Genomic DNA, 23,956 nt, shown 5'->3' with positions numbered 1-23,956 from the left:
AGGTGGGGTAAACCAGGGAACTCTGGGATCCCAAGGGAGGGATCCGGTTGGGTCATGGGGCTGTATCGTGCCTTCCTGCGGGGAGGAGATAGTTGAGCTGAGCCTGTAGGATCCTTGGGCCCTGACCAAAGTGAAAGATGCATCCCTTCTACCCCAAGGGAACCTAGATATGAGCAGGAATTCCAGGAATGGAATTTCCTGCACAAGGAAGCCCAGATAGCATTGGAGTGATCCTCCCGAAGGACGACTTTCCAAGATAGTGAAGAATCCCCAGCAGGAAAGTAACTGTTTCTCTTTCCCACAAAGAGATTAGTCTTCTAGTCAATTATTTTTTCTTACAGTCAATTTTTAAAATACCCCCTGGACTTTGCTGGTGGTCCAGTGGCTAAAAACTCCATGCTCCCAATGCAGGGGGGCCAGGTCCGATCCCTGGGGGAGAACTAGATCCCACTGCAACTAAAAGCTAACCTGCCTCAACTTAAGGATGGTTGAGGCTGGTGGCTCAGTGGTAAAGAATCTGCCTGCCAATGCAGGAGACACAGGGTCAATCCCTGGTCCAGGAAGACCCCACACGCCACTGATTAACCAAGCCCATGTGCCACAGCTACTGAGCCTGTGCCCTAGAGCCCGGGAGCCACAGCTACTGAGCCCACGTGCCACAACCTCTGAAGCCCAAGCACCCTGGAGACCGTGCGTCACAGCAAGGGAAGCCAGCGTGCGGCAAAGCCCAAGCACCGCACGGGAAAGAAAGCCCGCCCAACAGCGAAGACCAAGCACAGCCAAAAATAAATAAATAGATTTCTTTCAAAAAAAAAAAAAAAAAGGCCTTGTGTGCTGCAACTAAAGACCCAGAGTTCAGTTCAGTCACTCAGTCGTGTCCGACTCTTTGCGACCCCATGAATCGCAGCACGCCAGGTCACCATGTCCATCACCAACTCCCGGAGTTCACTCAGACTCACGTCCATCGAGTCCGTGATGCCATCCAGCCATCTCATCCTCGGTCGTCCCCTTCTCCTCCTGCACCCAATCCCTCCCAGCATCAGAGTCTTTTCCAGTGAGTCAACTCTTTGCATGAGGTGGCCAAAGTCCTGGAGCTTCAGCTTTAGCATCATTCTTTCCAAAGAAATCCCAGGGTTGATCTCCTTCAGAATGAACTGGTTGGATCTCCTTGCCGTCCAAGGGACTCTCAAGAGTCTTCTCCAACACCACAGTTCAAAAGCATCAATTCTTTGGCCCTCAGCCTTCTTCACAGTCCAACTCTCACATCCATACATGACCACAGGAAAAACCATAGCCTTGACTAGACTGACCTTAGTTGGCAAAGTAATGTCTCTGCTTTTGAATATACTATCTAGGTTGGTCATAAATTTTCTTCCAATGAGTGTCTTTTAATTTCATGGCTGCAGTCACCATCTGCAGTGATTTTGGAGCCCAAAAAAATAAAGTTGGACACTGTTTCCACTGTTTCTCCATCTATTTCCCATGAAGAGATGGGACCAGATGCCATTATCTTCGTTTTCTGAATGTTGAGCTTTAAGCCAACTTTTTCGCTCTCCTCTTTCACTTTCATCAAGAGGCTTTTTAGCTCCTCTTCACTTTCTGCCATACGGGTGGTGTCATCTGCATATCTGAGGTTATTGATATTTCTCCCGGCAATCTTGATTCCAGCTTGTGTTTCTTCCAGCCCAGCATTTCTCATGATGTACTCTGCATATAAGTTAAATAAGCAGGGTGACAATATACAGCCTTGACGTACTCCTTTTCCTATTTGGAACCAGTCTGTTGTTCCATGTCCAGGTCTAACTGTTGCTTCCTCACCTGCATACAGATTTCTCAAGAGGCAGGTCAGGTGGTCTGGTATTCCCATCTCTTTCAGAATTTTCCACAGTTTATTGTGATCCTCACAGTCAAAGGCTTTGGCATAGTCAAGAAAGCAGAAATAGATGTTTTTCTGGAAGTCTCTTGCTTTTTCGATGATCCAGAGGATGTTGGCAATTTGATCTCTGGTTCCTCTGCCTTTTCTAAAACCAGCTTGAACATCAGGGAGTTCACGGTTCACGTATTGCTGAAGCCTGGCTTGGAGAATTTTGAGCATTACTTTACTAATGTGTGAGATGAGTGCAACTGTGCAGTAGTTTGAGCATTCTTTGGCATTGCCTTTCTTTGGGATTGGAATGAAAACTGACCTTTTCCAGTCTTACGGCCACTGCTGAGTTTTCCAAATTTGCTGGCATATTGAGTGCAGCACTTTCACAGCATCATCTTTCAGGATTTGAAACAGCTCAACTGGAATTCCATCACCTCCACTAGCTTTGTTCGTAGTGATGCTTTTTAAGGCCCCCTTGACTTCACATTCCAAGATGTCTGGCTCTAGATTAGTGATCACATCATCATGATTATCTGGGTCATGAAGATCTTTTTTGTACAGTTCTTCTGTGTATTCTTGCCACCTCTTCTTAATATCTTCTGCTTCTGTTAGGTCCATACCATTTCTGTCCTTTATCGAGCCCATCTTTGCATGAAATGCTTCCTTGATATCTCTAATTCTCTTGAAGAGATCTCTAGTCTTAAGAGCAGCCAAATAAATAAGTATTTTTTAAAAAATACCCCCATGTTTGTGTTCAAGGGCTGCTATAGCAAAGTACCAAGAACTGGTACTTGAACAGGTGGCTTGAAACAACAGAGATATATTACCTTGCAGTTCAGGAGGCTAAAAGTCCAACATCAAGATGGGCTCTCAAAGCCCCTAAGAGGGAGTCTCTTGCACGCCTTTCCCCCAGCTCCTGGCATCAGCAGGAACCCATGGCCTTCCTCACAGCTGTAAAGCACCAGTCATTGCCTCTGTCTTCACGTAGTCTCCTCCTTGTGGCTCTGGGACTTCAGAGGGGACCCCAGTCATGCTGGTTGGGGACCCACCTACTCCAGTTTCACCTCGCAATTAATTACATAAGAAGGGACCCTATTTCCAAAGAAGGTCACATTCTGAGGTACTGGGCTTAGGACTTCAACTGATCTATTTTTATGAAGGGCACAATTCAACCCAAAATACCCTTATGTTGGTTTTTTTTTTTTTTCAATTTTTATTTCATTTATTTGGCTGTGTCCATGGGATCTTCATTACATCATGTGGCATCTTTGGTCATGGTGCACTGACTCTCTAGCTGTGGCGTGGGCTCAGTGGTCGCAGCAAGCAGGAACTTGGTCGCTCCGAGGCACGTGGGATCTTATTTCCCCAACCAGAGATTGAACTTTCATCCCCTGCACTGCAAGGAGAATTCTTGACCCCTGGACCACCAGGGAACTCCTACACGCTTATGTTTTATTTCCACTTTTTAGGCAGGACCTTGAGTACAACTGCCAGCCTCCTTGCAGTGTCAGGATTAGAACCCAGATCTGGCAGACTCCGAAACTGGTCCCTGAGGGCACTGTAATACCTCCTGTCTGCAAATCTACTCACAAACAATAAATAAGAGGAATACAAATTAGCACATGTTTAGCTATCCTCTTAACAAATTACCTTTATTGAAGAGAGCAACGTTGCTTGAAAAGGAAGATTAATTGAAGCAAAAGAGGGAAAAAAAGGACAGGAAAGGGGAGAAAATAGTCAGGAAAGCTCTTTCCCAGATGCTTGTGCTCTCCTGGGCTCACCCCTCGCTGGTTTCTGGGCTTGAGATAAATAGCCAGGCTGGGACGGGACTTTGCCGTTTCAGCGATATTCGGATGGCTGCTCCGACGAGCTGATAGATTATATGAACTCAGCCATTAATTCACCCTCGAGTGGCCTGTGAATTTTGTCCCTGTTTTACATACCCAACCTCCCCCTCGTCTCTGGGAGATTCTGCCACTACAGCAGAACCTGAGGAAAATCGGAAGTGGGTTGGATGGTAGCCCACCCCCTCCCACCCACCCCCCCAGCCCACCACGAGCTCATCTCTAACTGGGTGATAGAGCTCCAGTGGCAGGGGCGCAGCCTGCACTGAAGGGTCAGGAGGGAAAGAGTCACCAGCCCTTCCTTGCACAAGGCAAGGAGGAAACAGATTCAGTATCCGTTTCCTGACCCACAGAGCTCAGCCCGTCCATCAGGTCACAGTGTCTAGCATGCCACGCTTCTCCAGAGCATCAGTGAAGGGGATCGTGAGTCTCTTTTTCCCTCTTGTGGACAGAGGAAGAAGAGGAGCTTCATCTGTTCCCACAACAAGTCTTTGAGCGGCTGTTGTGTGGGTCATCTCAGCCTGATGCCTGGCCTGGTGCGAGGGTCAGGGGAGGGGTGGCACAGCATTAAAAGCCCAGGCTTTGGGGCAGATGGACCTATGGTCAAGTATTAACTCCTCTTCCAAAAGACCCTCCGTCTCCCATCATCCCTCCAGGAAGGTCTCTCTGGCGGGATGGAGAAGCTTTTCTCCCAAGCCGAGACTAAGTGTGGTACACAAGAAAGGGCGGCCTAAATAGGGACATGGTCTGGACTCTCCCAGCTGGGTGGACTCAAGCAACTTAGCTGGGCAGTCAGCATATTAGTCAGTGCTCCTTTGATGGCAGGTGACAAAAAACCCATCTCGAATCAGCTTCAGCCAAAGAAGAAAAGGTAGTGTGTCTTGTCACCAAACTACCAAAGGGGCTAGGCTGTCAAATACATGAATAGTGCCATTCTCTTCCTAACTCTTATCTCTGCTTCCTTCTGACGTAGCTTGGTTCTCCTGCACAGACTGACTTTGTGCCAGGGATCTTGGCTGTTGGTAGTTCTGGGCTTAGAAAATACCAGTGTCACAACTCAAGCGAGACAGACTTCTTTCTCCCAGCTTTAATCTATAAGAATCCAAAGAGTAGGTCATGCGTCCTTCCCTGGAGCCATCAATCACTGGCTGGTGGCAGGTACAATATGATTGGCTCTTCCAAGGTCAGTGTCTTCCCAAGATCAGAGCAGATAAGGGCTTCCCAGGTGGCACTGGTGGTACAAATCCAATGAAGGAGGCACAGGCTCCACCTCTGGCTCAGGAGGGTCCCCTGGACAAGGCAATGGCAACCCACTCCAGTAGTCTTGCCTGGAAAAATCCCATGGACAGAGGAGCCTGGCAGGCGGGCTACAGTCCATGGGGGTTGCAAAGAGTGGGACGTGACTGAGCATGCACACGTGCGTGCTACAGAAAAACACCAGGATAGGGTGCTTTGAAAGCACAAAGAGTACCGTGACAGTCCACCCATTCACCCTACAGTGGGCATGTGCGTACCTACGCTCACACTCCTATTAATCTGATTATAAGACTCTCATCTAACACAATCCACAATCCCACCTATAGTCACATGCACCTACACTCACCCTCTGGCGAGACCACCCATGGTCGTAGTACATCCAAGCCCAGCATTTCTGGGTTGTGAGCACTCATCTCCCTCTGGACTCAGTGTGGTCCCTTATCATCCTAAGGCCTGTGGGTCAAATGGAAGCAAAGCCTCCTCAAATGGGCAATGGCTGGAGGACAGATCTGGGCTTAAATTTTAAGCGAGATGCTTTCAAGCGGTAGGCACACAGGCAGATTGCATAGTTTCGAATTCTACTTAGAAACAAGTAAGACGGAGGAACATGAGTGGGGACCAGTCGGAAAGCATACACCGCATGCCAAATACAAAGATTTATCCCTGAGACAGAGAGAAAGAGCAGTCATTAGGATCAGGCTCTTCATCTAGAAGATGGGTCAATGAGAAGGGTGTGAGGACTGCATCTTTTTAAATGAGGCATGGCACATAGTAGCCAGCACACAGTAGGTACTCAATGCATATTCTCCCTCTCACACACACACAGCTTTTGATCTGATGACAATGACCTCATTCTGCCAAAATAAACAACGGCTCCCTCACTTTCCCTTTCCCTTCCTCTCCTTCCTCCTCTTTTATTTCCTCCTCCTGCCCATCCTTGGACACCCTGTCCTCTAATGAACTACTGAACTAAGGTTACCTGCCAACCACGGCCCATGGAAGTTCTCTCTCCCAGCCCAGAAGTAAACGTCACACACACACACAAACGCCCATCCTTGGACACCCTGTCCTCTAGTGAACTACTGAACTAAGGTTACCTGCCAACCACGGCCCATGGAAGTTCTCTCTCCCAGCCCAGAAGTAAACGTCACACACACACACACACACACACACACACACACACACACACACACACACACACACACACACACCCCTCCCCCGGCCATGTCTCCCTGTGACACAGGAGACTCATCCAATGTTGAACAAGCACAGTGACGAGATGTCGGCTTTTCCAGAGCTGTCACCATCTGACGTCCCTGCTCCCGGGAGGCAATGTTTCTTTTAAAGATGGACCGTTCTTAGTCGACCAAATCACCTCTGTCTTATGGAAGAAATTCAAGGTGATCAGGGTCGAGAATCTCCAGCGAGGCTGACAAATTTTGCACTTCCCAGGGCGGCGCTGAGGGGACACAATTGCTCCTTAACAAGCCTGTATCCTCTGCTACACCCTGTTCTCCACCACAAGTGGGGACGGGGGAGAGGCGAGGAGCCCGCAGTTTGAGCAGCAGCCTAGGCCTGAACAAGATCAGGCGGCACGTAGCATTTTCCTCCGTCATTCTCCAGGAGGGCCGTTTAATTCCAAGGGCTGGCAGGGTCCTCAGGCTCACCTCCAGTGACTCCCAAATGCAAGAGCGCTGGTTTGGGGCCTAATAGACCTAAATTTAAATCTTTATTCTACCATCAGTTAGTTTCAGGTCTGGGACAGCTCACTTCCACTGGGCCTCTGTTCAATCATCTAAGAACAGAGTTTAAGCATGCCAAGAACCACTGCACCTGGGTCATTGCAAAGGTCCCCAGATTCAAAGAGAAACAAGAGGGACTTTCCTGGTGGTCCAGTGGTTAAGACTTCACCTTCCAGTGCAGGGGACGCAGGTTTGATCCCCAGTCGGGGACCGGAGCTCTCAGATCTCACATGCCTCCCAGCGAGAAACCAAAACATAAGACAGAAACAATACTGTCACATATTCAATAAAGACTTTAAAATGGTCCACAGCAGGGAAAAAAAATCTGTAAGAAAAGAAAAAGCAAAGAGAAACAAGGAGTGCAGTAGTTCAGGACATGGGCTCTGCGGCCAGCTTGCTTGGGTCCAAACCCAGGCCCACGGGTATAAGCTGTGTTTCCTTGGGCTGCTCACTTAGCCTCTCGGGGCCTCAGGTTCCTCTTCTACATTGATGGGGAATATTAATAATTCCCTCACAGGCTCATTCTAAGGATCCACTGAGACAGTATGTGTAAAGCACTTAGCAAAGGGCAAGTCCAAATTAATAATGATTGTAAGAACGCTCGGGAAAAGACTTGATAAACTGTAAAGTACCATCTTCATGTACTATTTACCATGGAGTATAGGAACACACGTACTAATCTAAGAAAACCAAGTGAATGGTGTATCACTGGATGGTTGTTTACTACCATAATTTAAAATTGTCATTTGGGGGGCTCCCACGGTGGTCCAGCGGTTAAGACTTCACCTTCCAGTGCAGCGGGCGTGAATTCAATCCCTGGTTGAGGAGCTAGGATCCCACATGCCTCACGGACAGAAACCCAAAACAGAAAACAGAAGCCATATTGTAACGAATTCAATAAAGACTTTAAAAATGATCCACATCAAACAGAATCTTTAAAAAAACAAAATTCCTTCTGAATGAAAGCATTTACCTTGGCTCACAAGGTGGGAAAACTGTGAGGAACTTTAAACAGCGCCATGAATGGCTGGTTTCTTATCCCACTCACCTTAACTTTGTGCGTATTATATGCAAGACCCTGTGGAGGAAATGTTTATACAGATAAGTCCATTTTAACCTCACTGGGCTAATATTTTCATCCCCACAGTGAAGGAAACTGGGCCTCAGAGAGATTAAGTGGCCCCAAATGCACTGGAATGTTACCAAAGTGAGGTGGTGACTTGGATCTTGAGATGTCCAAGTCCAGTGTTCCTTCCAAGAAAAAAAAAAACCTTAAGTCATCTTGTTGAAGTGACAGCAGGCTGTCAACGGATCAAGCTCTTCAGAGCTGTCTTAATAAGAGTCTCAAAAAAAAAAAAAAAAAAGAGTCTCGTGTGCTTGGTGCTTAGGGAATGAGGCTGGCTCGGGTTGCTGGGCACCCAGTTGCCATCAGTAGAGCCCAGGGGTGTGACCTTAACCCTGGCTGTGGAAGGTCCCTTCCTCCCCTCTGTTGGCCTCCAGGGGCCCGCAGCCTTCCCCACGGGACTCCACTGCCCCCGTAGCCCAAGCTCTGCCAATGCACATGAGTTTCAGGCTCTCTTGTTTCCACTTTACTGCTCAGAGGAAGGAACTGGTACCAAGAGGTCCACAAAGCCACATAGCCAGAGGCACACTCGTCACTTCTGAAACCCTTTCAGCTTTGTCCCCTTCCCCCACCACCCCAGATCTGACTTTTCTCATCTTCCCAAAGCTAAGTACATCGGCTGCTACCTGGATGACACCCAGAGCCGGGCCCTTCGAGGCGTGTCCTTTTTCGACTACAAAAAGATGACCGTCTTCCGTTGCCAGGACAACTGTGCAGAACGGTAGGGCCCCAGTGTCCCAAGCTCCCTGCATTCAGACCCCTTCCTTCGCAGCTTCCTACCTGTGGTGGTCTTTCTTTTTTCTGTGGGAGGGCGTGATGAAGGATGGACATGTGACTTTAAGAGAAGGGTGATGCAAGGGTGTGGGGGTGGGGGGCCATGCTTGTGTACGTTTTCTTGCCTGAAAAATCCCATAGACAGAGGAGCCTGTCTCATGGACGCTGGAGATCAAGAGTAGGGAGTTGGTCTGTAGGAATCTGTGATTGTGCAGTTGTGTGAGGCTATGCCTAGGTGTGAGTTTACAGTGTACACTCTTCAGGGCGATATGTTTGTGAGGTTAAGGCCAGCATCAAATTGCCTTTAAATAATAGTGGCTGTGAGTGCCAGAGTCTCTGTGGTCATGTTGGCAAGGGTCCAGAATTGTGGGAAAAGCACAAGTGAGTGTTTATGTGCAGGCAAGTGTGAGTCTGTGGGCATGAGGCTTGTGAGCTGCCTGTGGGAAAGCTGAGGTGGGAGCCTGCAATCAGGGATATTTCGTGGTTCCCCAGCCAAGAGACTATTGGTTCCTGTCCCACGGCGAAACACTCACCTGTCCAGGCAATGTTTTCCAATCTAAGGAGAAAACGATGTTCTCAATGAGAACAGGCCCTAAGGGGAGGGAGCTGACATTTCGAGAGTAGACAGACCCCAGGGGACGGCTAGTGAGGACCCTGGGGCCAGGCCTGGGAACCAGCCCTGCTGTCTGGGAGGCGCCGAGCAGTGAGCAGACCTGCCCCTCCCCCATGCCCTGGGTCCCGGACCCGTGGCGGTTTGCGGGAGGCCTCTCACATGCTGACTCGAGCCTGATGCCTCTGGAGGTCACAAGCTCTGGAAGAGCTCGGCTGCACGGCTGGAGTGGAAGTGGGCAAGTGGGTGGCCAAGGGACCCTTCCCTCTCTCCCTGATTAGGAAACACTGTCCACTTTATAATCAGCTTCCAGAACAGTCCACCATCAAAGTCCTGAACTCAGGACCACCTCCAGCTTAGGAGAGACTCCCAGCTCTCTAGGATATTGATTGATTAATCTGTTTATTGGACTGTGGGGAGACAGAGGTAAATGGCAGGGGCCATGCCCTCAGAGGGGTCTTGTAGGGGCTGAAGAGTTAGTATTTGCCAAGCACATGTTTGAGAACAGCGCCTGGCAGACAGCAAGTGTAAACTCTTGCTGTTCTGTGGCCCAAGCCTGCTCATGCTTCCGTCCCTGCAACTAGCTGGGGAGCCCCTTGGGGGCAGGGCCTTGGCTGACTCACCTCTGGCTCTATCTGGAAGCACGTGTGGGCTGCCAACAAGCTTGTGCAGAACCAAACTGAACTACGCAAGTTGAACTGACTCATGTTCTGAAGCTCAATCTTGGCTGTCACCTCCTGAGAAGTCTCTCCTGACACCCCAGGCATGTTGGGTGCCTCCTGCATTCCCACCATCTGCGATTTATTCCATCTCACCCTCATCTCACTGTGCAGCCCTTTTCTAGTTACGTGCTTGTCTCTACTTCTAAGATGTGAGCTCCAGGACGTGCATGTCAGCATCAACTGGGATGTGGAAGTCGCTGTCGTGTCCGACTTTTGCAACTGCATGGACTATATAATCCATGGGATTCTCCAGGCCAGAATACTGGAGGGGGTAGCCTTTCCCTTGTCCAGGGGATCTTCCAAACCCAGGGATTGAACCCCGGTCTTTGGCATCCCAGGCAGGTTCTTCACCAGCTGAGCCACAAGGGAAGCCCAAGAATACTGGAGTGGGTAGCCTATCCCTTCTCCAGAAGATCTTTCCGACCCTTGAATTAAACCGGGGTCTCCTGCATTGCAGACAGATTCTTTACCAACTGAGCTCTCAGGGAAGCTCACCTGGAATCTTTCAAAACAAACTGCTGGGCCCCACCCCACTCCCAATTTTCAATTTGTTGGGTTTGAGGTGGAGTCCAAGAATTCGCATTTTTAACAAGTTCCCAGATGATACTGGATGCTGCAGGTCCTGGGACCATGGTTGGAGCCTGCTGCTCTGACTTTCACATCCAGCTGGGGAGCTTTAAAAGCTCCTGCTGCCCAGGAGTGGTCCTTCCACCAGTGGGTCCAGTTATATGTGACGGCCCCAGGGACACCTGAGAACCAAGGCTTCGGAGAGACGGAGAGGTGGAAGAAGGAGGAGGCTGACCCAGCCCCAAGATGCCCAGATAGTTTAAGATGCTCCTGCTGCATCTGCAATTTGTTTTAGGGGCTCCAAAATCACTGCAGATGGTGACTGCAGCCATGAAATTAAGACGCTTGCTTCTTGGAAGAACAGCTATGACCAACCTAGACAGCATATTAAAAAGCAGAGACATTACTTTGCCAACAAAGGTCCATCTAGTCAAAGCTATGGTTTTACCAGTAGTCATGTATGGATGTGAGAGTTGGACTATGGAAAGCTGAGTGCTGAAGAATTGATGCTTTTGAACTGTGGTATTGGAGAAGGCTCTTGAGAGTCCCTGGGACAGCAAGGAGATCCAACCAGTCCATCCTAAAGGAAATCAGTCATGAATATTCATTGGAAGAACTGATGTTGAAGCTGAAACTCCAATACTTCGGCCACCTGATGGGAAGAACTGACTCACTGGAAAAGACCCTGATGCTGGGAAAGATTGAAGGCAGGAGGAGAAGGGGATGACAGAGGATGAGATGGTTGGATGGCATCACTGATTTGATGGACACGAATTTGAGCAGGCTCCAGGAGTTGGTGAAGGACGTGGAAGCCTGGTGTGTTGCAGTCCATGGGAACGCAAAGAGTCAGACACGACTGAGCGACTGAACTGAACTGAACTGCATCTGCAAGGAGATGAAACCAGTCAGTCCTAAAGGAAATCAACCCTGAGTATTCACTGGGAGGACTGATGCTGAAGCTGAAGCTCCAATAGTTTGGCCACCTGATGCGAAGAGCTGACTCAATGGACATGAGTTTGAGCAAACTCCAAGAGACAGTAAAGGACAGGGAAGCCTGGAGTGCTGCCGTCCATGGGGTTGCAAAGAGTCAGATGCAGCTGAGCAACTGAACAATAATTGCATCTGCCCAGGTGACCCTGTGGTTGCATACCACCCTGAGTTGTTGGGATGTTCGGAGACATGAGTCTGGGTGGGTCTGTGTCTCCAGCTAGACCCCAGAAGGCATGAGCTGACACCTCCCGCAAGTCCAGTCTTTCAGGACCAGTAATTTGCAGGCTGCCCCCTGCCCCCAGGAACCTTTCTCAGTTCTGGAGCATGCCTCAGAGAACGCAGTGGGCAAGAGGGCTGAGCAGGGCTCGTCCTACTCCCCTCCCCTTCCCCACTTCATAGCCACTCCTGGAGCCAGAACAAGCAATTCCCTTTTCATCTGTTTACAGACAGATCCTCACCAAGAGCCCTTTTTAGGAAATGATTCCATAGCTGTGAAAAAAGAAAAATGGAAAATGTTGCAGTGCCTGGATTTCTTTTTTATTTTAAGGAAAGTTTACTTGACTGGATATGTGACCTTAGTTTTCCAGAGAGATGCGAGAGTCCCCTTCCCCCTCTCCTGGGCCCAGCTTCTCTCAGGGGACATAGAGGTATCATCCCTGGGTGGTGTTTCCCAGAACAAAGGGGCTAGACTCTGCACCTGTGATTGGCTCCTGGCTGAGGAAGGAAAGATCAGAGAGCAGGGAGGACAGAGGGACCACAGGATCGGAAGGGTGTGGTGTGTGTCAAGGGTGCTGAAGGTGTATGTGGGTGGGTGTGAATGCGACGTGCTGTGTCTGTGTGGCGAAGTGTAGAGGGGGTGTGAGGCCTCAGACAGGGAGGGAAGCCAGTGGTCTCCCTGGGGTCTCATCCCCTCCTTGAGTCTCCCTGCCTGCCCCCCCCCAGGACCTCCCTGTAATCCTTCTTGGCTTCTTGCCCATTGCACCTGCAAGACTTTCAGACTCCTCAGCCTCCACGACCTTCTCAGGGTCTCCTAATTCTCGATCTTGATGTCCCTTGGAGCATCCCTGTCTCCCAGATCTCCTTAGGTCTCCCTGACCCCCACAGCCTTCCCTGTTTTCCCCCCTCCCGCACCCCAGTCTCCTCCTTTCCCTGGGGTCTCCCCATCTCCTGAAGCCTCTTGTCTACCCACTGTCCATGTGGATGGGTCTCCTGTCCCCTGAGGTCCCCTCTTTCCTCCCCCCTGGGGGGTCTCTGTCATCCCACCTTCAGCATCTGTATCCCCGTCTCCCCCGGGACCTCCGAGTCCCCAGAGCGGACTCATCCCCCGGGACCTCCTCCCTGGCCACCACTCCCTGCCCTCCCCCGGGGTCTCCGTGAGGGCAGGCACCCCGGCCTGACAGCAGCCTCCCCCAGGGGTTACCTGTACGCTGGGCTGGAGTTCGGCGCCGAGTGCTACTGTGGCCACAAGATCCAGGCGGCGAACGTGAGCGAGGCGGAGTGTGACATGGACTGCAAGGGCGAGCGGGGCAGCGTGTGCGGGGGAGCCAACCGCCTGTCCGTCTACCGGCTGCAGCTGGCCCAAGAGTCAGCCCGCAGGTGTACGTGAGTCAGCCCCTCCCCCACCCGCGCCCCACCCCTCCTGAGCCCTCAGGCGCCGCCCCCCCAGCCGCCACCACCCTGCCCCAGCCTCGCCTCCAGCCGAACCCCTCTTCCGCCTCCACAGACCAAGAGCCTGACCTGGCCTACCCTTCCTGATTGGCTGAGAGCAGGTTGTCCCTAATGATGGTGATGATGATAATGATGGCAGCAAGCACTCTGTCATTTTCCAAGTGCCTTCTTTGCAAGAGCATGCCTGACCCTCGCGATGGCCCTCGAAACAGCAGTTATTCACCCACTTTACAGATAAGGAGACTGAGGCTCGGTGCCACGCAAGCAGCAGAGGATTTAAACCAACTCCAGAGCTTCTCTCTTAATTCTTCTCTTTTGGCCGTGCCATGCAGCACGTGGGATTTTTGTTCCCTGACTGGGGATTGAACCCAGGCTGCCTGTACTGAAGCGTGGAGTTAACCACTGGACCACCAGGGACGTCCCATAGATTATGCCTTTAATGCTCCATAGAGACAATTTCCAGATGGCGCTAGTGGTAAAGAACTGGCTTGCCAATGCAGGAAATGTAAGAGGCAAGGGTTCGATCCCTGAGTTGGGAAGATGCCCTGGAGGAGGGCATGGCAACCCACTCCAGTGCTCTTGCCTGGAGAATCGCGTGGACCGAGGAGCCTGGTGGGCTACAGTCCATGGGGTCGAGAGGAGTTAGACACAACCAAAGTCACTTAGCACGCATGCATGCAGAGACAGTTTATCCCTCACTTGCCAATGTTTCGATCTTATGAGAAAAACTCTCCAGTTTTCAGACTGAGGGTGGGAAGGGTGTAATTAGGCAAGGACAGGAGCCACCCCCTCCTCTGTGGATAGTGTCCCACTGTTCCTTCTCTGGCTGTTCAGCAGCATTTAATGTTTGTTTCTCAAGCATCTGCTGTACACCAGGCACTGTGCTAAGCCCATTGCAAGCCTGATTTTGTTTCCCTTCCCTACAGACTTTTCAGGCAGTTGCCATGGTTAATCATCTCCATTTTACAGTGAGGAAACTGAGGCTTAATGAATTTAAGTAAGCCTGCCCAAGGTCACACAGCCTCGTGACCTCAGAGCTGACGTTCAGACCTACAAGCAGAGCTAATGGCCATGACAAAAGACAGACGGCTGAGGTTTGTCCTGGGTCCTCTTCGGATGTGGTCCTGAGGTGCAAACAGGAATCCAGAACTACAAATCTCGGATTTGAACGTGCCGGGGAATCCCAGGGAGATCTTGCTAAAATGCAGACTCTGATTCAGCTTTCCAAGGAGGTCCTAGGTGATGCTAGGCTGCGGGTCCATAGACCACACCTTGAATAATAAGGCCTTAGACCTCGGTGGAGCTGACAAGGTCCGCCCAGAATGTAGGCCTGCCCACTCAGGTGAACGTGGCAGAACCTTAACACCTGTGTGCGTGCAGCAGAAGGCCTCTTCCGTGTGAATGTCACCGCTGATAGAAATTCATCGCTGGTTTCCTTGATAACGTGTCGGTTTCCAAGCCCTGTGTTTGAAGCTCTGTTCATGCTTCGCTCTGCAGCAGGGTCAAGAGTGCTGCCAATTTGCAAAGCGGCTGATTACTAGAAACGGAGGTACCATCATCTCCTTGTCCATCGTTGCCTCAGTTCACCCAGGTCTGAAGGCCCAGCTGGCAGAGGACACGGTGGGTGTGTGAAATCCAGGCTGGATAATGTCCGTGCCGCGAGTTTCTGGTTTGGCCATTAGGGTAGTGAGGTCTTGGTTTGATGGCAGAGTCATCATCCCCGATACTGATTTCTTTAATTTTATTTGCTTATTTTTGGCTGTGCTGGGTCTTCCTTGCCAGACGCAGGCTTCCTTCAGTTGCGAGGAGTGGCAGCTGCTCTTCGTCGCCATGCATGGATCTCTCCTTGCCGTGGCTGCTCTTGTTTGGGAGCACGGACTCTAGGCCACCCGGGCTCAGTAGCTGAGGCCCGTAGGCTCCAGAACGAGGGCTCAGGAGTTGTAACACATGGGCTTAGTTGCTCTGCGGCATGTGGAATCTTCCCACAGGCCAAGGCTCGAACCCTTGTCCCCTACATTGGCAGGCGGATTCCTTACCGCTGGACTGCCAGGGAAGTCCCCTACTGATTCTCTTTATGCCAGTATTTACATTATTCAGATGGCAACTTTGACCATAAGAAGAGATGACCTTAAAGTTATGTGTATTTAGAGGGAAAGCTGCAGCCACTAGAACATTCTGGTGAATGATGCTAAGCTAGATAACAAGAATATTTCATCAGCCGCTCTCAGCCAGACCTCCTTTTGCTTACTGTTCAGAGTGGCTGGGTGATATGAACATCCTCCTGTCTCTCTTGCCTCTGTCTCTCTGCCTCTGTTTCTGCCTCTCGCTCTCCTCCCCTGCCACACACACACACACACACACACTCAGATACACACACTATTAAGATCACCAGGTATAATAACAATCTCATGCTTGTGTTCCTCGTCTCTCCGTCGTGTCCGGCTCTTTGCAACCCCATAGACTGTAACCTGCCAGGCTCCTCTGTCCATGAAATTCTCCAGGCAAGAATACTGGAGTGGGTTGCCATTTCCTCCTTCAGGGGATCTTCCCAACCCAGGGATCGAACCCGGGTCTCCTGCATTGGCAGGCAGAGTCTCTAACCACTGAGCCACTTAAGAAGCCCAAGCAATAGCAGTCTCATGGACCATCAGAGGTTTTTTTTGTTGTTTTTTTTCCAATTACCTGAAATGTAAAAGCCTCAACACACATAAACTATGAGATTCTCTTACAGTTGGGTGTGTTTTGCCCCGGTAGCAGTGAGGGGGTGGGCTGATTGGGTGGTTGCTGGTAAGAGACCCCTGAGGCTGCTGGGAATGCTGCTGTGCCCCTCAGCTCACCCACCTCTGCAGTGATACTGTGTTCCATCTGAGAAAGGAACGTTCCATCCATACATTCAAGATGGGGAACCCATTCATTTCTACCGAGAGAGGAGTCCCGGAGTCTAAGCCCACCCCAGTTGTTCTGAATTGTCACTGTATAAGGCTGGCAGCTTGGGCACCTCCAGCAGGAGACTACAGAACGGAATCTAAGCCTTGCTAACCTCAAGGCTACTGTGGCTGAGATGAGAATGCAAGTGGCTTGGATAAGGAGACAGATGGTTGGTCAAGTTGGAACTCCTCATGGGCTCCCAGTTGGCAACATGGTATTGGGAGAGAGCCTGAGGACTGTTCATTGAACCAAAACATTTGATGAGCTCCCCTGTGGCTTAGGCTTGGAGAGGAGAATGGGTAATAAAAAATAGAACATAGTCCCTGCTCTCAAGGAGGTCACCGTCTAGTGGACAGGCAGACCCAAGACCAGTCGGGTCTGCTCAAGTGGGCAAGGGGGTGGTGACGTATATATGGGAGCCAAGAAAGCAACATTTGCACCGAATCTCATTCTAAGATTTCCAGGTAAAAGGAAGAGTCACATATCCAGCTGAGAGCAAAACTCCAGGATCAGCAAAGGTTATGTTTTGAATGACCTATTAGAAGCACCTTCCTTGCTGACGTTCCATTTTGCAGCTTTAGAAACTAAGGCCTAAAAAGCACAAGTGGCCAGATTGAACAGCCCTGGGGGCAGCTCCACAGAAGAAGGCTGACTGGTTAGGGCCTTGAAAGACGCACAGGATTTTGCCTGGTGTGAAAGAGGAGGATATTCAGACTCGAGACACATTGCCAGAGGGTGGGGGAGGAATCAGGGCAGAAGGAGCAGAGTATGCAAACGCCAAGAGTTACTTGTAATGGACAGTGGGCAGGCCTGATGTTCTCAAGGCCACAGTGCTTGTCAGGGACTGAACTTAGGCTGGGACCCAGTTCTCCGACTCCCGGTTTGGGTGCTAATGCCATATAGTGCTGCAAACACCCTGGCTTCGTGCTGGATTCCGGACCCCATGCCTCTCCTTTGGAAGCGCTCCTTGGTCTGACCTACCTCCTTCCTTCCCTGGCCCCTGGTATCTCCTTCTGCCCTGTCTCCTGTCTCTACACGACACAGAATATCCAGTGTCTTTGCTATGGCTCAGTGGCATGCTTGATTTCCCACTCCTGAGATCTGATTTATACACAAATAAGTTAGAAAGGGAGGCCTTCCACCACCATGTGACACTGGCATGTATTACTTTAGGCAGGGTAATGAGCAGATGCTCCAGGAAACAGGGGTGGTGGAAACCAGATTCCATTTGTAGAGTCATTAGTTTGTATTAACACTGTGTCCTAATTGTGTTTCCCAGGGCAGTGGCACAGAACTCTTAATGATTGTGAAGATCCAAAGGAGGCTTACTGTCTCTTGAGCACCCCTCTGGTGGGGTGTTGGCCTTGCATGGGGTGTTGGCCTTGTATGGGGAGCCAGCCTCGTGGGGGGAGCTGGCCTCCGTGTCTCCGAGGTGATGGAATGCTCCTACAGTAGTGAAAGCATTAAAAGGTTGGCAGAGCAAATGTCTGCAGGAACCCTGCTATTCTTCCTTGACACAGACTCTCAGGCACAGGGGCTCTTTGCCCTTGTTACAAAAGGACCGAGAAATGGACTTCCTTCTTGGTTGGATTACATTTTGCACAGCGGTTTGCTAAATGTGTCAGCAAGTGCGGCTTCTCCTCCCAGGGGCAGAGACCTGCTGGTGATTTGAGAATATTATGGCTTTATAGGGCATTGCAAGAAATTCCATTTGCCTGAAAGATTCTTGCAAGATTTGCTTTGCAAGGTTCACTAGAATTACATGGAATATATATATATATATGTGGTGCCCATGGGTGGCTGTCCGTGGTGCTGACCACCCTTCAGGGCCGCCTAAAACCCTCACGGGCTTTATGGGGGCTCAGTGGGTAAAGAATCCACCTGCCAATGCAGGAAGGAAGATCCCCTGGAGAAGGAAATGGCAACCCCCTCGAGCATACTTGCCTGAGGAATCTCATGAACAGAGATGGGCTACAGTCCATGGGGTCACAAAAGATTCAGACACAATTTACTGACTAAACAACAACAAAACCCCCATGACTGCAGACCAGCCTCTCCCAGGACTCGGCCTTTTTCCCTCTGTTTTGTTTTTTTTTTTTTTCTCTTTGATGAAAGTATTATGAAGCTTACATTGTGTGTGCATGCTAAGTTGCTTCAATCAGGTCCGACTCTTTGCAACTCCATGGACTGTAGCCTGCCAGGCCCCTCTGTCCATGGAATTCTCCAGGCAAGAATACTGGAATGGGTTGCCATGCCCTCCTCCAGGGAATCTTCCCGACCCAGGGATCGAACCCCCATCTCCTGCGGCTCCTGCATTGCAGGCAGATTCTTTACCGCTGAGCCACGAGGAAAGCTCTATGAAGCTTATGTTATCACTGAAAAGCTAGACCTTGACTTACGGTTTACAGTTCGCATAGTGTAATTTGTATACTGTTCTTGTTGTGTACTGTTCTTAGTTCTAGCGATTTTTTGTCTCTTGAAGGAGACAATGCTTGTCCTTTATGCTCACTATACTCTTTTTAACCACCTCACCATCTAGCCTCAGATGACCATGGAAAGTCACACTGGATGGAGGGAGGGGCCTTGTCTAGCTCCTTCTTTGCCAGGCCTGGAGGTCTTTCCTTTCCCTTGATATATGCCTGCAATCCCTGAATTTTATAATTCAGATAGGTCTTCATGAGTTCTGCTGTGTACGGTCGAGGTATGATAGCCAGAAAATTGTTCTCCTTCTTTATCGTGGTGGGGGGGAAAGCAATTTGCACTTCTCCCTAAACCAAACTCCAGGGAGGCTATGGGAGCAATGGATATAGGGTTTTTTGCATTTCTCTATTTGGCTGTGCCAGGTCTTAGCTGCAGCATAAGGGATCTAGTTCCCCATCCAGGGATTGAACCCGGGCCCCCTGCATTGGGAGCATGGAGTCTTAGCCCCTGGACCACCAGGGAAGACTCTGGATGTAGATTTCAAGATCAGGCACACATTGTTTCTATCCCAGCTCTTTCACTGATTTGCTGTTTTGACTTTGACCATGCCACTCTTTCCCTCTGAACCCCAAGAGCCTCATCTGTAATATGGGGACAGTTCCAACCCCGAAAGATTGCTATGATGGCCATGTGAGATAAAATCGAGAAAGCACAGTGCCTGTTTGGAGTAACGGTCATGCATCTTCCTTCCTAAAATGAAAACTCCTCAATTCACTCCAAGCAGCACCCAGCTCAAGTTATTTGAATTTCCAACAGCTCACAGGAGCCTTTGGTGATGCCTAAAAATAGCTGGTTTTGAATTCTCCTCGGACAGTTAGGCTCTTTGTGTAATTCAATCTCCCTCTGATTATAGGTAGCCATTAACAGCTCCCAGCTCACTGCCTTTCCTCCTCACCGGCATCTTTAATGCAGTAGAGCTTGGCCTAATTACCCTAGGGGGTGGTGGCCTCTTTCAAACCAAGGAGAACTCTTCCTCGCCTGCCTTTAAGCTGATGCCTGGTGGCATTTCCCTCACTTTTGTGAAGCCCCAGAACAAAGAGGTGATGGGCTTCAGAGAGACTTGCGCTGCCCCCCATCAAGAGAGCTGATGAACAGTTGCTCTGCTTGCCTCTTGCTAGTAAAAAAACCCCAAGCTGCCGAGGTCATGCACCATCCCAGCTGGCCTGGCAATGAAGAGCTGACATTATCAGAATGTGGGGCACGCGCTTTTGTGATCCTTGGACCCCTCCTGTGGAGCCTGAGAGGGTTTCTGGGAAATTCAGGTGGCTGGCACAGGGTCTCCGGAGCCCAACCAGGTTGGAATTTGATAGGCCTCCTGCAGAATGGCAGAGAGGTGGGAACCTAGGATGTGACGTCAAGTAAGACTGGAGCCAGATCCCAACTCTGTGCCCCACTAGCTGTGTGAGCTGTAATACCAATCAAATCTTGTTATGTCTCAGGATCTCCAGCTGCAAAACAGGATAATAGCATCATCTACTGCTTAGGTTGTTCTGAGGATTAACTGAGGGAACATGTGTAACATCGGGGCTTCCCTGGTGGCTGAGAGGGTAAGGAATCTGCCTGCAATGCAGGAGACCTCGGTTCGATCCCTGCATCAGGAAGATTTCCTGGAGAAGAGAATAACTACCCACTCCAGTATTCTTGCCTGGAGAATCTCATGGACAGAGGAGCCTGGTGGGCTATAGTCCGTGGGGTGGCAAACAGTCAGACATGACTGAGCAATAAACACACATACACATGTGTAACGTACTTGGCATCAACAACATAGAGTTAACAGCTGTTATTATTTTCCTTTGTTGCTCTCCTTCAGCAAGGGTTGCTCATTAGGAAGACATTACTCAGGGTTACTGCTACTGTCCAGGAACTGTGTACTGCACAACTCCAGGGGGCGCCATTCTCATGGGCTGCAGGCTGTGAAGAGCAGCAGCTCTGAACTTCATGCAGGATTCCCCTTGGGAATTCAGAATGCACAAAGATCCAAAATATTTTGAGTTGGATTCCCCCAGAGACAAGGCTGTGAGCTTTGGTTTACTTGAATGATGACCCCACGATGGACCTCCAGGGGAGTGAAGGCATGAGACCAGGGAAGGGAAGGGGTCAACACAGACCCTTTACAAAGCAAGTCACTACTGAGGAAGCTTAATCCTGTTGGGAAGGCAGTAAAGAGGGTTCTTCAAAGATGTCCCATCAGAGGGGCAGGAAGCTGCAATATTTATCCTCCAAAGTTCACCCGACATCAGCTGAGGGTGGCTCCCAAGGAGATTAATTCCCTGGAAGCGTAGTCCATCCTTCACACACCCTAGCTGTTTACAGGACGTCACTGGCAGCCTGTACTGGGACGGTGAGTGCCAGGAGTGTATTAATGGGCACTGATAGTGTCTCCTACGTAGGGTCTGGCCACCCTTTAATCATGATCGAGTGATGGAGAAGGAGCGGGAAGAAACATTGGCCAAATCCTGGTAGGTCTCGGGCCCTGTCGACGCCGCTGTATCAACTTCCATCCCAACTGTGCAGGCTAGAGATGATGATCCCTGAGTACAGACGAGGAAACCAAGGCTCAGGCCAAGGACACACAGCTGTGGAAGGTGCTGATCCAGGTCCGTCTGGATTTAAAACCAGTGCCCTTTCTGCTGGGCGTGAGAGACCTTTTGCAAACAGGAAGGCATCCACCTAGTGCTGTGAAAGTCCAAAATTGTATCACCAGAGAGTGTTAGGAAATTTAAGGGATCCAGGCTGGCCACTTCTCATGTGTTTTCAGATGTAAGAGACAAGAGAGCCTTGCGCCAGCAGTAGGGAGAATCAGTGACCCGTTCTGAACGTGTTAGTCACTCAGTCATGTCCGACTCGTTGCAACCCAATGGACTGTAGCCCACCGGGCTCCTCTATCCATGGATTCTCCAGGCAAGAATACTGGAGGGGGTAGCCATTCTTTTTCCCAGGGGATCTTCCCAACCCAGGATCAAACATGGGTCTCCTACATTCTAAGCCGATTCTTTACCATTTGATCACCAGGGAAGCCCTGACCCATTATACAGATGGAAGGAATGAGGCTAGAAGGATGATTCAGCATCTTGGCCACCTTGCATATTCTCAGCGTTCCGATCACCAAGCCATAATGGAGAGCAGCCTGCAGAGAGAGGTGCCCTCCAAAGTGTTCCCCAGGCCTCTGGGACTCCAGCCTTCCCACAGGGCATCACAAGGTTCTCTGTGAATCCACATGGTTTCCCTCTAAAAACAGAATGGGCAGGACTGTAGAAACACCGCACATCGGCAGGTTAACTGCTCCTAGAACTAACATCCCAAACCTGTGCGCCTCCCCACCCCCACCCCAGTGGACACCTTGACCAAAAGGAGACTCGCAACAGCAGCTTCTGATCCCTCTCTGGCCCTTTAAGGCCTCGGAAAACCTCACTTTACTTGGTATTCAGGGCATTCAGTTCAGCTCTGCTTTCTAAGCTGGGAGGTTCAGGGACTCATTAACAGATTCTGAAATGTCAAAGGGAGACCTATCTGAGCTGTGCTTGGCTTACAGAGTCTTCCTTCTTCCCAGCTTGCAGTCTGGCCTCCCTGCATCCAAGAAGGCAGGAAAAGACCACCTGGGAGATGCCAGGGTAGGAATTCTACTTCCTCTAAGGAGCTAGATTCATAGACTTTTGCCTGCCCCTTCCCTGGGGTCTCAGATGGTAAAGAATCTGCCTGCAATGCAGGAGACTTGAGTTTGATCCCTGGATCAGATTGGGAAGATCCCCCAGAGAGGGGAATGGCTACCTACTCCAGTGTTTTTGCCTGGAGAATCCCATGGACAGAGGAGCCTGATGGGCTACAGTTCATGGGGTCAAAAAGAGTCGGACACGACTGAGCAACTAACACTTTTACTTTTCACAAAGAGAATCAAACTCCAATGTCAAGAAACCCCAGAGTGACAGCCTTGGCTTTGTGAATGGTTAGTGGCCAAAGGGGAGTGAATACACATCACAGTGTTTTGGAAATGCCCAAACAGGGTCTGGGGCTGGTTTCTTAGAGAGGGGTAGCCCAGAGTGTAGGGTCTCAGAGCTCAGATGTTCCCAGGCTGGAATCCAGGTACCTGTCAGCTCTGTGGCCTTAGGGAATCACTTCCCCCTCTGAGCTTGTTTCCCCTTCTGTTTGATGCGGAGAGTGAGACCTGCTTTGTCATTAGGAGTATAAAGTGTATCACGTGTTTACACAGTGCCTGGCACATGAAGAGTATTTGGTAAGAGTATTTGATCAAAAGTGGAACGATCTTAGACTTAGATGCCAGTCTTAGCTCTGCCTCATAATCTGGGTGACTTTATCAATTGGTTTCAGTCCTCTGAGACTTGCGTTTCCCTGTCTTAAAAATGGGGCTCCTTATACCACCAGGGCAATGCAAGTGTTCAACGAGGCCATGTGTATTCAGCTTAGTTCCCAGCTAATAGCATGTTTGATGTGACTATAACTATCTAAGGGGGCTTCCCAGGTGGCACAATGGTAAAGAGTCCACCTTCCAATGCAGGAGACACAGGAAATGCAGGTTCAATCCCTGGGCCAGGAAGATCCCCTGGAGGAGGAAATGGCAACCCACTGCAGTCTTCTTGCCTGGAAGATTCCATGGACAGAGGAGCCTGGTGGGCTACAGTCCATGAGGTCACAAAAGAGTCAGACATGACTGAAAGAGCAAGCATAAGCATCTAACCATTATAGTAGCATTATTATTATTGGAAGAAGCATCGAATTGGGAGACCGAGTAACCTGGCTTTGATCTCACTCTGTCCTTAGCCAATTTTGTGATCCTGGAAGCTAGAGTGCCTCCTTGAACCAGCCGTGGCAGCTACGGCTCGCGGATACTGTGAAGATTCAATGAATCCAAAGCACCCAGCCAGGAGCCTGGCATCTGTGGAGGCTCAACAAACACTAGTAGAGTCTAGACAGAGAAGGGGAGCCCCCTTATTTCTGAGAGCAGGCCAGCATCTCTTTGTCCTGGCACCTGAGTTGGCATCCAGCTAACTGAGTTGTCTGGTTAAATGAAGGTTTGTGCACACCACTTCCAGCCTCCCATCTCATTGCTGTAAACCTTAGCTCAAATGGGCTTCCCTTGTGGCTCAGCTGGTAAAGAATCTGCCTGCAGTGCGGGAGACCTGGGTTCGATCCCTAGGTTGGGAAGATCCGAGAGGGGAACGTCTACCCACTCCAGTATTCTGGCCTGGAGAATTCCATGGATGTCCACTTTCACTTTTTCTCAAATACCTGACTCTCCTGCCTGTCCTTGCCTTGTATGGCACATTCTCTGAGCATCATTAAAACTTTCTTGTCTGGGAAGGCCTTACAAATAGCTGTGACAAGAAGAGAGGCAAAAAGCAAAGGAGGAAAGGAAAGATATAAGCAT

General features: G+C 50.1%; 1 protein-coding gene across 4 annotated transcripts in view; it reads left to right on the top strand.

Annotated features, from left to right (window-relative positions):
- WSCD2 (WSC domain containing 2) overlaps positions 1-23,956 on the top strand; it is a 117,369-nt gene that overhangs the window by 67,189 nt on the left and 26,224 nt on the right. For all 4 annotated transcript variants that reach the window (XM_004017447.5, XM_060400817.1, XM_060400816.1 and 1 more), the window contains 2 exons: positions 8,440-8,554; positions 12,910-13,094. In XM_004017447.5, the coding sequence (XP_004017496.1) occupies positions 8,440-8,554; positions 12,910-13,094 (300 nt within the window). The remainder of the gene's footprint in view (positions 1-8,439; positions 8,555-12,909; positions 13,095-23,956) is intronic.

Source organism: Ovis aries, chromosome 17 (genome assembly GCF_016772045.2).
Source record: "Ovis aries strain OAR_USU_Benz2616 breed Rambouillet chromosome 17, ARS-UI_Ramb_v3.0, whole genome shotgun sequence".
Taxonomy (NCBI): domain Eukaryota; kingdom Metazoa; phylum Chordata; class Mammalia; order Artiodactyla; family Bovidae; genus Ovis; species Ovis aries.
Note: the sequence above shows the minus strand (reverse complement) of the source record. Positions and strands in the feature narration are given on the sequence as shown.